The following is a 13,719-nucleotide window of genomic DNA, read 5'->3' as shown; positions in this document are numbered from 1 at the left end:
ACTCTTAAAAACTATTAAAAGAATTTTAAAATCAACCCTGAAGCTGACGGGAAGCCAGTGCAAAGATTTTAAGATTGGTGTAATGTGCTCCCTCTTCCTGGTTCTCGTTAAAAGGCGTGCAGCAGAGTTCTGGACTAGCTGCACGCGGTTGAGAATGGTTTTCTTTACACAAGAAAGTAGGGCGAACCTCTTGTTGGTTACATGTTTTTAGTCTGTGCAAGCCACCTACCTGATCTCAGGGGCCCCTGACCTTCAACGTGAAGAGACTTTACATACACATACCCATCCATGTAAGCCCCATAAAAATTATCAACTTTAGCTCAGTAATGCAATTACAACTATATGAGAGTAGTCGTGTATGTAGTATTGTCTGAGTTGTTTTATAGAACATATTCTTTCAGCATTCACACTGATAAATATCTCAGTAAGTCAATTGCTGTAGTTTTCCATTTCTTTCCCTTCTTTTTATTCATATTTTTCGTTTTTTGTTTTTAGTAGTGTTTTTCATTCACTCATTTATTTATTTACTTTTTGTTGTAGTTGTTGTTGTTTTTAAGTGTTCTTGTTCCTAAACGGTTGTTTGATTGGTGTGTACTTTTTTACGTACTTATTTTTGGATATGTAAAAACAAAAAATACCACCGCGGGGTGACCAGAATGTCATTTTGCACTCATTTTTGATGTCCTTTTTTTGCTGTTGTTTATGAATGTTGTTTTTGCTGCCATAGATACGTGAATTTCCCCATCGTGGGATAAATCAAGTGATCATCTACCATCTATCCATCGATCCTTCTTCTAAGAACAAGAAACTCTGGCTCTCTTACATTGATCACATAAACCCATTCTAACCATTTTTTTTTTGTTTGAGAAGGAAATAAAATTAAAGTTAACTTGAAAAAGAGCCATATAAGAACTTCAGGAAACAGCTCTTTAATTTTATTCATGTACAATTAGAATTGATTTTGTTAAACTAGATCATCACAGCTTTGACAAAATGTGTTTTAAAGCAATTTAAAATGGAACTAAAAGCAAAATACATTTAGTCTTCTTTTATCAGCTTATTTTCTGTGTGAGTTCCCATCGTTTGCAGAAGTCAGGAGATGTAATAGAAGACATAACAAGCACACTATTTATCATTAAATAAGAACTAGCTGAGGGATCAACATTTGTATTGACTTTACATGTTGCTTCTTTACTTACCTGTGTCTATTCTTCGTCATGACCTGTAGCTCAAATGTTTGAACAAACATGTATAGAATTTAGGCTTGCAGCACAATCATCAGAAAACAACTGGGAGGAAACTCAATAATCAGGATGTTTGAGTGTGGAAATGATCTTGTTACTTGTTTGGGGGGAAAAAAACTGTCATGTCACACAAGTTTTTTATTGACTTTGCCGCGTGTTATCCACACATGAAAACTTTCCTGCTCCTACTTGGTTCTCTGTGCGAATGGCTTTTGGTTTGTTATGGAGAACTTTTAAAACTAGCAAACATTAACTGAGTAGTTCTTGTAATAATTTGCATATCAACCAATAAATGTTTGTTTTTGCATATGTGACACACACACACACACTATATATATATATATATATATATATATATATATATATATATATATATATATATATATATATATATATATATATATATATATATATATACAGTGGTGGACAAAATTGTTGGTACCCCTCAGTCAAAAAAAGAAATTCCCCAATGCTCACTGACTAACTTCACTAACTTCTGTTGATTAACAGAATTATCATCAGAATTATTATTAAAAAAAAAAAACTAATGAAATAGGGCTGGACAAAAATGATGGTACCCATAACTTCATATTTTGTTGCACAACCTTTTGAGGCAATCACTGCAATGAAACGGTTTCTGTATTTGTCAATGAGTCTTCTGCACCTGTCCACAGGTATTTTGGCCCCCTCCTCATGAGCAAACTGCTCCAGTTGTCTCAGGTTTGACGGGTGTCTTCTCCAAATGGCGTGTTTCAGCTCCTTCCACAGATGTTCAATGGGATTCAGATCTGGGCTCATAGAAGGCCACTTCAGAATAGTCCAACGCTTTTCTCTTAGCCATTCTTGGGGTTTTTTGGCTGTCTGTTTTGGATCGTTGTCCTGTAGAAGACCCATAACCTGCGACTGAGACCAAGCTTTCTGACACTAGGCAGCACATTTCTATCCAGAATGCCTTGATAATCTTGAGATTTCATTTTACCTTGTACAACTTCAAGACACCCTGTGGCAGATGCAGCAAAGCAGCCCCAAAACAGAACTGAGCCTCCTCCATGTTTCACAGTAGGGACAGTGTTCTTTTGGTTGTATGCTTCATTTTTGAGTCTATGAACACAGAGCTGATGTGCCTTACCAAAAAGCTCCAGTTTTGTCTCATCTGTCCAAAGGACATTTTCCCAGAAGCTTTTTGGCTTATCAACATGCATTTTTGCAAATTCCAGTCTGGCTTTTTTAGGATTTCCTTTCAACAGTGGTGTCCTCCTTGGTCGTCTCCCATGAAGTCCACTCTGGCTCAAACAACAATGAATGGTGGGATCTGACACTGATGTACCTTGATCTAGGAGTTCTCCTTTAATGTCTTTGGTTGTTCTGGGCTCTTTGGATACAGTTCCAACTATCCGTCTCCTCAATTTGTCATCAAACAATGTCCCGTGGGTCTTAAACTTCTGAATAATATGTGCCACTGTCATCACAGGAACTTCAAGCTGCTTGGAGATTGGTTAGTTCTCAGTCCTTTATGGAGGTTTATCATTTTTATCCAACCCTATTTCATTAGTTTGTTTTTTAAAATAATTCTGTTAATCAACAACTCAAAAGTAATGGCTGATTTTGATTATTTAATTTTAAATAAATTTTAATTTATTGTTACTTTTGAACGTTTCAGTGAGCATTGTGGACTTTCTTTCTTTAACTGAGGAGGGGCACCTATTTAAATGTGTGTGTTTGTGTGTCTTGATTGTTTTAAAAATGTCACAAAACTTTCTGTAGTTTAATTTCATCTTTCAGCATGACTGTTTAACAAAGGGTTAAATTATAACTTTCCATTATGTTAAAATAACCTCTTCATGGTGTACCCTGACTTCATCCAACTGTAGCTGGGTTGACTCCAGCAACCGCATGACCCCAAAAGGGACACAGCGGGTTCTGAAAATGGATGGATGGATCGATGAGGTAACTGTATATCCAATAGGGAGAGATAGTGTTAAGCCAGATTGAATGCCCCATTAGTCTAAATTACAAAAGGGGTTTATTTAAATATACACTTAAGATCCAGAGCCCCCTGTTGTAACAAATATGTTCAACACTAGAGGCCTTCAGCTCTCATCTGTATGCTCAGCTGTTGGAAAGGACAGGTTTAAAAAAAATAACACAATTGAATACAATGACTGAGCGATGTTACCCAAGCAAGCCAGGGCTAAAAGCACAAACCAAGTGTGTGTCACCACATAATTTGACAGTCTGCCTTAATTTTGATTTGTCCCACCCTACCCTGATTACTGCCAAATGCATAAAACCAAGAAATTGCTCCAGAAAAAATAACAACAGCACTTATTGCCGTCATGTAAGCAACTTCAAAAACAGCTGAAAAACAAAATACTTCATGTGTTTTTGAGGGAAACAGAATCAGATTTTTTTATTTGATCTGTAGTAGCTGTAAACATTAATTTAAAAACACCTTAATTTAAAAAGACATAAATTCACAAATAAAAAAGTATGAGATCAATAGAAACCATTTTATTGTCAGTCTTAATTTATTTTCCTATTTACATCATATTGTATGGTCTTTTGTACAAATACAACATTAATTAGGGAAATTTTATGCAGTATACACAGAAAATAGACGGAGGGTCTGGGAATACATATAAGACAGACAGAATATCACCAGTGCTGTGAAAGATATTAAAAAGTTATTATATATGTATTGTTTTAAATATACAGATTTAATAGTGCAAAGATGATGCATAAATATGCATTATTGGCATAAATGCAAGTGCAAGATTCTACAGCAAAGTACATAAACATATACAGCCTACAAAGATATTTCTCTTTTTTTTGTCAAAAAATATCATCTGAAAACGTTTAATATTTTTTAAATTTATGTAAACACACTTCTCTATAATTAGCTGCATCTTATATTGTGTTTAACATACATTCTGAAATGAATAAAAGATCAATAGAAAGATATTTCTTACCAACAGTACACCCTTCACAATATCCAAGTTGGAAATATCTTTCTTTAACATATTTACAGTTTTCCATTTTTTTAGAGACAACAGTGTTCCTTCCAGTCAATATTGTATAGTCTGCCATTGCATGGATTTTAAATGGATACAATAATAGGATGTCAAAGGGGTTTTGAGAAGTGTTAGACCTGAGTGTTAGACACAGAGGTTTTTGTACAACAGAAATAAGAAGAAAGTGTAAAGGATGCACACTGTGCTCCTCAGTGTCAGTTCAGCTGGTTTGCAGAAAAGTTAGCGAGACATCATCCGCACAAACTCTGTTGAAAAAAGGAACATGTCATTGCATCGAGTGAGGAAAGGATGCTTTGCAATCACCTTTTTACTTTAATTTGGCCCCAGATTCTCTAGACCTTGTCACGCTGCCACTACGTACATTTTCCACATTTAAAATTTCGGTCTTTCGTCATACATGCATGATCTGTGTAATTTATACGTTTTTTTGCGTTTGTCTTTTGTCGATGTGCCCAGATGTCCGTCAAGGTTTTCAGCCAACGGGTCTTTACGTGAACTCTTGAGCGGTTCAAAATTATTGTTTATTGTAGCTTTTCATGACCTTTCACGCATACACCACAGATGTATAAATGTTCATGTGTAAGGCGCACATATCCTGTTAAAATTATATATACCAAGCAAGGATCAATACATTCTCTGCAGCATAAGATCTAATTGACAATGACCAATCCTGGAAAGATTATTTTTTGAAACCTAAAAAAAGTATATTTTTTTAATTCTATCAAAATATTTTTTTCTATCATGCAGCTCACCTTCAAAGTCCACTTCGCCATCGCCGTTGAGGTCCACATCCCGGAGGATCTCATCAATTTCACAGTGCTTGAGCTGCTGTCCCATAAGCTTCCGCATAGCTTCCCTCAGCTCCCCGAGGCTTATCTGACCATCGCCATCAGAATCAAACTAGAAATGAAAAAAAAAAGTGTTTCAGTCATAAATAAAATTAAAAAACGTAATAAAAAGTCTCCACCTGAAAAAAAAAAAAAACTATCCAAACCTCTCTGAAGGCATCCCTTAATTCTTTGACCCCAATCATGTCTGCAGTCTCAGCCAGCATTTTGGGTCCCATCAGATCCACAAAGTCCTCAAAGTCCACTCTGCCACCACCTGAAACCAGACAAGCAAACAAAGGCATCATAACTGGTCCGTGGTGTCCCTTAACCAGAAAGATTTTAATATATGCAACCATTTTAACCCTAATATACAATTTTCACTACTGTATGTGTTCAAATCAAATCTTTAGACTGAAACATAGTTACTTCATGATTTATAGCCTCTTTAATATTATCTTTGCTCTTTATATCTAACATGTATTGGTATAGTTGTGGAGTTGTGGCTATCCTGCAGCAGATTGTTCAAGCCTCTTTACTCTGGCAGCTTGTGGATAAAGTACTCACAGATCTGCTGGCTGAGCTCTATCAGCTCCATCTCAGTTGGCATGTATCCCATTGTCCTCATGCACTCGCCCAGGTCCTTACAAGTGATGAAGCCATCTTTGTCTTTGTCAAACTCCTTGAAGGCCTCACGCAGCTCTGGAAGTCAGGCAGAATGTTTTATGAGATAATGGAAAGTATTAAGTATTAAGATAGAATGCCCAAAAATGTGTTAGCTGTTTTAAATACTAAATCCATCAAAGCACATAGCTTTACCAGCCTTGTCTTTAGTTATTTTTTCTCTCTTTTCTGTGTGTGTACTATTGTATTTACCGGTAGTTAGCTCTGTATCAGTTCTTGGTTACTGAATTGTGCAGTTTTTATTTTACAAACTGGACATTCTCCATGCAGTACCTGCCAGATTATGGTAAATGGTAAATGGCGTATACTTATATAGCGCTTTCTACCTTCTTTCGAAGGCCCAAAGCGCTTTACAGTCACTGTCCCATTCACCCATGCACGCACACATTCACACACTGGCGCAGCACACACAGATTAGTTTCCTGTCATTGAACTGCTTTCTGTTTATGTTCACTGGAAGAACAACAGAAGTAATGATCACCCAGCTGGATCTTCAGCTCCTTAACACAGCCCTGTGTCCATGCAGGCATGAAACTCCTGCAGAAGTCCTCACACCCTTCACTCATTGACATTTAACCCTTGTGCTATCTTAGATGACCCCACCCTTACATTGACGTGTTCTCCCTACCATGACAAAGGTGGATAAAGGTGGAAAGATTTCATGTAATCCATGGACACCAGTGAAGATCACAAATCATTGAAGAAAAAAGGTTCAGGTCACTGTCTAGTGGGTCTGGATGACCCAACTCCCAACGTTAAAGTGCCTAGGATAGCACAAGGCTTAAAAGTGACAGATACCGTGTGTTAACGGCTGTCAAGCACTGCACATCTTTTTAAATGTTAGAAGAATTTGATCCAAAATATTGTCCTGGTTTCAGGCCTTTTAGGCTACATTATAAGAGTCGGTGCAGACAATCTAAACAATTTCTAAAATGGGAAAAAATTTAAGGAATTTGAAGTGTGTCAAAGTAAAAAATCAACAGATTGAGAAAGCTCCTATTAAAACCTACAGTACAGGCTAAAAATTTGGAGACACCTTTCCATTCATTTGAAAGAGAAGGTGTGTCCAAACTTTTGGTCTGGACTGTAGGTCACATATTCCAAAATGCCACCATGCGGCCACCTAAATGCAAGTTTTTCAACAAATCCAGTTGGCGGCTGGCGCATTTCTATATGCCACGCGGCGGCCTTAGAAGTTTTAAGAAAAGGTTTATACTATATGTTGACCAGACAATTTTTTTGACATCGGTCAGTGGTCGCTCAGACACATGGTGGTCGTGCGGTGGCAGTCCACTGGCAGGCAGGGGGAAGGAAGGCAGCAGAGTGATAATTGACTGATTTCTAAGGTCCCCAAAATTGTCTGATGATCGGCCGATTTCCAAACCTCTGCTGCCGTCCCACTTCCACTGCTGTTGACATGAGCCGGGCACCTGGCGATGAGCAGACGTCAATCTGGCGATCCCGGCCAGCATATGAATCTTGCTGTGGTTGGACCAGCAGGTTTCATGGGAGGTATGTTGTTTCTCTTTCGGCTTTCCCCATCAGGGGTTGCCACAGCGAACGGGTTTCACGGACGGAAGGCGCCGCAAACCAGCACGAGCTAAATGTTGTCTAAAAATAATTGGCTAGTGGCATGTGACGTGGATGGCCACCGTTCAGAAACATTTACACATCGTCCATTCAGAGCTGCTGCCGGCCAGGGATCCAGTTGCCACTGCCCTGTGGCCGCCCGATTTCATAATGACGTCATTATCGCCTAACTGACTGACACCTGACAGCCGCTGTCTACATTCTTGACCACGGCAATGACTTTAAAAAAAAAAAGGGCGCCAGCAGCTAATCTCAAAGATTCTGCCGAGGCCTCCCTATCACGAGGTGGCAGTTGTATATGTGACCACAGCAGCCTCTCCCATCACGGTCTATATTTCGAAAGGTACAGTATTTGTCTATCAAGTCCCAAAACTTTCCAACTTTTCTTTTGAAATACAGTTGCTGCTGGTCAACAATAAACGTACTCAAGCACACCGTTTCCACTTAAACTTCACATGACATCTCAACATCGGCTTAATTAGCTTATAATTATAGGTAGTTTTGACATTTTTATTGTTTATCCATGAATTTTCCACTACTTTTAGGTGGCATGCAGGAGTGTTTATGTCTTGTGCATTTGTTGCTATTAAATATCTGATTTTTTTTTTATCAATTACGGATCTTTCTCTGCATTTTTCTCCTTCTCTGCATATTTTCTTCTAGATGGATCTTTTCTTTCTTTCTGTCTCTCTGGCTATGTTCAATTCAATTTACTTATTTCTATAGCCCAATATTACAATGCAGTTGTCTCAATGGGTTTCATACCGGTAATTGTACAAAACATGAAGCAGTTATAAAATACAATAAACAGACTAAGTTATGCCCATAGACCCTACTTCTCTGTATACATGGTATATGGTATCTTGCTTCTGGAAACCTAATGTATAAACAACGAATAACAGGTGTAAACAGTTTACTACAAATTTCTGATCAAATATTTAATTGTAAAACAGTTTTAATAGAAAGAATTTCAGAAGGAACAGAAAGAGGGAGGTTTTGGGATGTGGACAGGCTATCTGCTTCTCTGTACCTTCCATTTCTTCTGGCCGTAGATCTCTGTCCTGCATTGGTGTGGACGAAAAACAGAAAATTGAAAAAGTCAGTCAGAGTATGATTTCATGCAGTCGCCCTCCATGTCTGCTTCCATTTTAGTCATGACAACAAAAATACTAATACTTCTTCTGACTCCCTTCGAGACGTTTTTTTTTTCCTTGTTTATCCAATAACTCATCATCATTAATATCTTTAAATGGCTTTGGATGCCAGCACTGTTCTAAAAGCACACATTCAATTCCAGACAAGGTGGAATTTAAGGCGATCTAAAACCTAATAATGAAAAACTAAAAGTTATTTTGAAAAACTAGTGAACTTTGACCAAAGTGAGTTTCAGTTCCAACACATTATTGTGATGATTTTCTCGTTTCTCTTGCTGTTCAGGCTGTTAGCATAAAAAGGCGACCCTGGGAAAAGAGTGTTCAGGGTGAGGTGCAGAAATCAACAGCAGGAATGATGCAGACTGGGATAAGAGGATGCAGGGATAACTGCAACAGCAGGGAGATTACAACCCTAAATTGCATTACAAATCATGAGGGTTTATCGCTTTATCATTTCCCTCTCTGCCTCGGAGTTTTGTCTGTATCTGCACCGCTGTGCGTTTAGCCTCCTTTTTCTAACACAAGTTAACACATCAGCACAAAAAAATTAATGCACAGCTGACGTTTTAGAAATGTGCAACTTAGCAGGATACAATATGACTTAGAAGACTTCAGGCATATTCAAAATCATTGCATATTTTATACTTTGTTGTAAACCTTAACAACAAATGTTAGGTCACAAGAATTCTTGGAAAATGTGTATTTTTAATAAAATGGTTTTGAAAAAGCAGGAAGTACAAACTACAACCAGAATAATAAATGATTGGAAAAGAGACTCTTTCAAAAGCCTCCTCATTGAAAATGGATACTGATAGCGAATACAAAATAGATAGGATGGAAATCTGCTGGCAGTTATAAACATGATCCTGCTGAGCTAAGAGCAAAAATCTGTCTTTTAAGCTCAAATGGATTGAATTTGGTTTCAAAGTGATTTGCTTCAAATAAGTCTAAATCGCTCTGTTTTCTGCCTAATGGTAGATCTAACTTCAGGAGGAAAGAAGGTTCAACTCAGGCTTCTGCTTAAATAACTTGCCATGTTCACTTAATGAAAACAAAGTTTGACCAAAACTGACAAAGGACAACATCTTGGTGCAAACAAGCTGATGAAAGCCACTTGCTGCTTGATGAATTCTGATCAGGTTTAAAAATTGTTACTCATTGGTTGTTTGAGTGCAGAGGGTCAGGCTATTGTTCTTTTACAAAACAGCCGAGGTATTAAAAAAGGCAGATTAAAAACTTGCAGCTTTCTTCTTATTTTCAGGACAAAAACAGAACAGGACCATCAATAAGTTACGGGGATGATAGAAATGTCTTAGTTTGAGAATCATTTACATTCTGATCAATGACTTTTAGATGAAAGTATACAATTCAGAAAAAACTCCTTCACACAGAATGTTGACCTTTTTTCAGCAAACTCATTTTTGAAGGTTATTTTTATGTAACCCTGGAGCTTTGGCTTCAGTCTTTGCATTCTTTTCACTACCGTTTGTCTTCAACTGTTCACACAATCAGCGTAAACCAGCCGATTATGTCACAGAGAAAAGCAGCTTTGCACTTTTATGACACACTTTGATGTAAAGCGTTGTATATCAAAGTAAAGCCGATATGCAAAGCCGTTTTTTTCCTTATCAGAATTTGTTGATTCACATTGATCACATAATTGTTCAAAAAGGTATGATAGGTTAAAGAACATGTACTATTTAGGCGTCACTGGCAAAATCCGTGAAGTAGAAACCTCTATTTTTTTTAACAATTATTATACAATTAAATACTCTATTATATATTGAAAAGAAAGAAAAAAACATTTTACAGGCTCAAACATTTTTTTCACAAATAAACAGTACCAATAAAAGTACTTTAGAAACTTTTTTTCAACAAATAACTGTACTGTACTGTCAAATAATTTTAATCATCAATGTGAACAGAAGGCTTCAAATCGCGGAGATTAGCCCCAACCACCGCGACCCGAGTTTTGGATTAAACGGGAGAAAATTTAAAATGATTATGAAAAAAAATACAAAGTACAGTCAGACAAATAGTGACTCAGGTGTATTGCACTCCTCTACAGACTAAGCTGCTGCATCCTGACCCCGCTCTGCATTGTTTTCTTCTTTTGAAGCCCGCGGTGAAGGTGTGTGTGTTCGGGAGAAGAACATAGTGATAGGCAGTTGTTGTCGTTCTTATTTCTATGGGTTTTAGAGAAACTCGATATTGCAAGAGAATTTGCCCGTATGTAATTTAAATTTGGCAAGATGATTTACGTACGTGTTCATATTAAACTGCAACGTTATTGACGCACAGGTAGAGAAGAAGCGGAGTGACTTTTTAGCCAATCAGAATGCAGAACACAATGCACGATGCAAATCCGTAAAGTAGCGAAACCGTGAAAAGTAAACCGTGTTATAGCGAGGGATCACTGTATACCATGGTCCGGGCGAATTCTCGATTCTGATTGGCTGCTGGGTGTGCATTAAAAAGTGATATACCACAGTGATAACCGCATGTCTAATAGAGAAGTTCCGGTCACCTAACTTAAGTGTTCTGTATCACTGAGCTGGCTTCTTTAAAACAAACTTTAGCTTCATCATCTGGACAAAAACAAGCGGTTAGAGGTGAACTTTCACTCTGAACTGATGCTTTATTTACACATCGGGACGTTTAGCATAGATATTACTTGCATTTGGCGCTGCACTCAAGGTCTGCGACAGCTGAGCCGGCAAAGGGCCCGTTGTCACGGTAACCGCACCACATGCCACAACACGTAATAAGCAGTCCGCTTTTTGTAAAAAAAAAAAAAAAAGCGATCCAAACCGGAAAAAAAAAGAATAAAGTCCAAAAAACTGGCCTAATGTTTATATCTTTTGTAAGTGACCGTTGTATAAGCGCGTTAATGGCCTTCAAAGTGTGCATTGTAAGCATTAACGCGCTTCGCGGAAGCAAAAGATTCATGTCGGACGGATCATGCTTCCACGTAGTGCGTTAATAACTGATAATGCGCACTTTGCCGGCCATTAACCCTTACATATATGGATATAGTTTACTCTGGAAGGCTTAAGAAAAGCATGATATAAGCCCTTTGAAAGTTTGGTTTCGTCTCAGATCATTTAACAATTCTCACAACTTTACATTCCCTTTTATTACTTTCTGCTAATTTAAAAAGACTCACAAATGATCAGGAAGGGAGGAAGTCAAAGGACAACAATGAGAGTGATTTGAATGACATGCAGAATGAGGAAGTTGACTTTGCGGTTGTGTTACTCTTTTAACACTGTGTGTGTTTCTGTTCTGCTTTGTGTGGTGGAGTGGTTCCACGTGCACGTGGTGTCATACGTACAAGTTGGCTTTGCGCGAGGCCCTGTCTGAGGAAGATGCAAGCAGGCCCGACTATGTTGTGCAACATGTTGCAGTTCTTAACCAGAGTGCACAAGGGGTCATCAAACGCACGACCGCTCCCTCCTTCCTCCTCCTCCTCCTCCTCGTCGGTGTCCACCTCCCCCGTCCCTCCCAGGGGACCCAGCATGGCTGAAGCCACTGGGACACCACTTCGCTCTGTGGGGGACGCTTCCTTAGACAAGAACAACCAACTGCGTCATAAAAATCTATTTCTCAAGATTGGTCTTATGACAATCATCGAGTTTAGGTTTGCTCCAAGGAAAAATTATTTTTCAAAAATCTATCAAAATGTCTGAATCTGTCTCAACAATCTAATTATCAAGCGTACGTTTCCTTACCTTCTCCCTTTTACTGTTCTTTTTGGAAGTTTTGTTGATGTTTCCCATCACCCTCTTAGCCTCCCTCCCTGTTCTTTCTTGGTCCTCCTCTCAGAGTTTTATTCCCTTTCTGCTCTCAGATGTCTCTTAAAAGCCCAAATTCCATGTTAGGTCCATCGCATCCCACGCCTGCAGCTCCATAGAGTACAAGGAGGTGAAGGCAATCACATGCACCGCTGCTGTGCACAGCGACTCCTCTTAGCGCATTTGCTGCAGTCCCAGATCCTATTGGTCCACTGAGAACTGCGGCAGGTGAATGATGCCACATTAAATCCTACTGGGCCGTCCTGATGAGCTTTGAGACGTTTGGTGTGATGCTATGGTACGGCAGCAGGGTGGTGGAGAGTGACGGGCTGGGGTGGGAGCGCTCGGTCATATCTGGGCTGAAACGACCTTGTGCTGCCGAACTCTGGCTCTGGCTCTGACTCGCTATCATGTTTCTGTCTAACCCTTGTTGCTCGCACACACCAAACCTAAAAGCAGGGCTTCCACGGTTTATCTGTCACACCCCGCCTTGTCATCTGCGATTCCTTGTATTGGGACACACCCTCTTTCTCTTTCAGCCTTTCAAACGTTGTACTTCTCAAAATGACTAGTCTGGCAGGACTGAGGCTTTGTGTGGGAGGGTGTGTGTGTGTGTGTGTGTCTGTGTGTGTGGGACAGCAAGGAACTGGAGGAGGGGAAACAGAATTATGGATAAAGGGTTGGCCGCCCCATTAATCCGAACAATTTCAGATTAGAGTGTAAGAGCTGTGTTGAAAGCTGATGGGAGTAGCATGAAAAAAAAAAAGAACTCAAATGAGTCAGCTGCTTTTAAGGCTCTTAAAAAGAAAAACTAGTAAAAGACAGAATAAAGACAGTTTTATTTCCCCCCCCCCAAAAAAAATTGCTTCAATACAATTTCTTTTCAAGGAGGTTGATTGTCACAAATTCAACAAAATATTTAGACTAAATCACAATAAACATTATTTTTTAGCCTCTACAAAGGAACGTATCCATGGTCCAACATCCAATGTTCCAATTACCAAGTTTGATAAAAATGTTTATCACATAAAAGAACTGATAATATATCTTGTTTTAAATATTTCTCCTCTGAGTCATTGTTTATGGTTAGAGTCTGTTATTCCTGCAAAGAATATTAAACCTTTTATTATTCTTGAATACCAATTTCAGTCAAGACAAAGAAGGAAGATAAATAAAACTATAATGCACAAAAAAAGAAACCATGTGTTTGTGGGCAGGTTTGCAAAGGTTCACTTCCTCCCTTTTTCAAGCAAGTAATTAAAACTCTAGTGGACTATCATTATTTTTGATGGATTTAATATTTTGGGTGTTTGCACTGTAGGTTATGCAGAAGTTCAGTTATGCATCATATGATTAGAAGCAGTTATGATGTTGAGACGATAGCATCAATATGT

At 38.5% G+C, this 13,719-nt stretch overlaps 1 protein-coding gene across 3 annotated transcripts in view; it reads right to left on the bottom strand.

The window, feature by feature from the left end:
* Positions 1 to 3,735: 3,735 nt before the first annotated feature.
* The window catches only part of cabp2a (calcium binding protein 2a), a 32,558-nt gene continuing 22,574 nt past the window's right edge, over positions 3,736 to 13,719 (bottom strand). For 2 of the 3 annotated variants that reach the window (XM_078955068.1, XM_078955093.1), the window contains exons 7-11: positions 8,408 to 8,438; positions 5,671 to 5,805; positions 5,271 to 5,380; positions 5,029 to 5,176; positions 3,736 to 4,521 (exon numbers count right to left, since the gene is read on the bottom strand). In XM_078955068.1, coding sequence (XP_078811194.1) covers positions 4,496 to 4,521; positions 5,029 to 5,176; positions 5,271 to 5,380; positions 5,671 to 5,805; positions 8,408 to 8,438 — 450 coding nt within the window. In that variant the 3' untranslated portion in view covers positions 3,736 to 4,495. Of the gene's footprint in view, positions 4,522 to 5,028; positions 5,177 to 5,270; positions 5,381 to 5,670; positions 5,806 to 8,407; positions 8,439 to 11,865; positions 12,097 to 12,262; positions 12,747 to 13,719 lie in introns of those variants that run through there. The other variant, XM_078955124.1, reaches the window with a different exon arrangement.

Source organism: Oryzias latipes, chromosome 1, assembly GCF_053564925.1.
Source record: "Oryzias latipes strain Hd-rR chromosome 1, Olatipes_Hd-rR_3.1".
NCBI classification, from domain to species: Eukaryota; Metazoa; Chordata; class Actinopteri; order Beloniformes; family Adrianichthyidae; genus Oryzias; species Oryzias latipes.
This window is presented reverse-complemented; position numbering and strand designations above follow the sequence as displayed.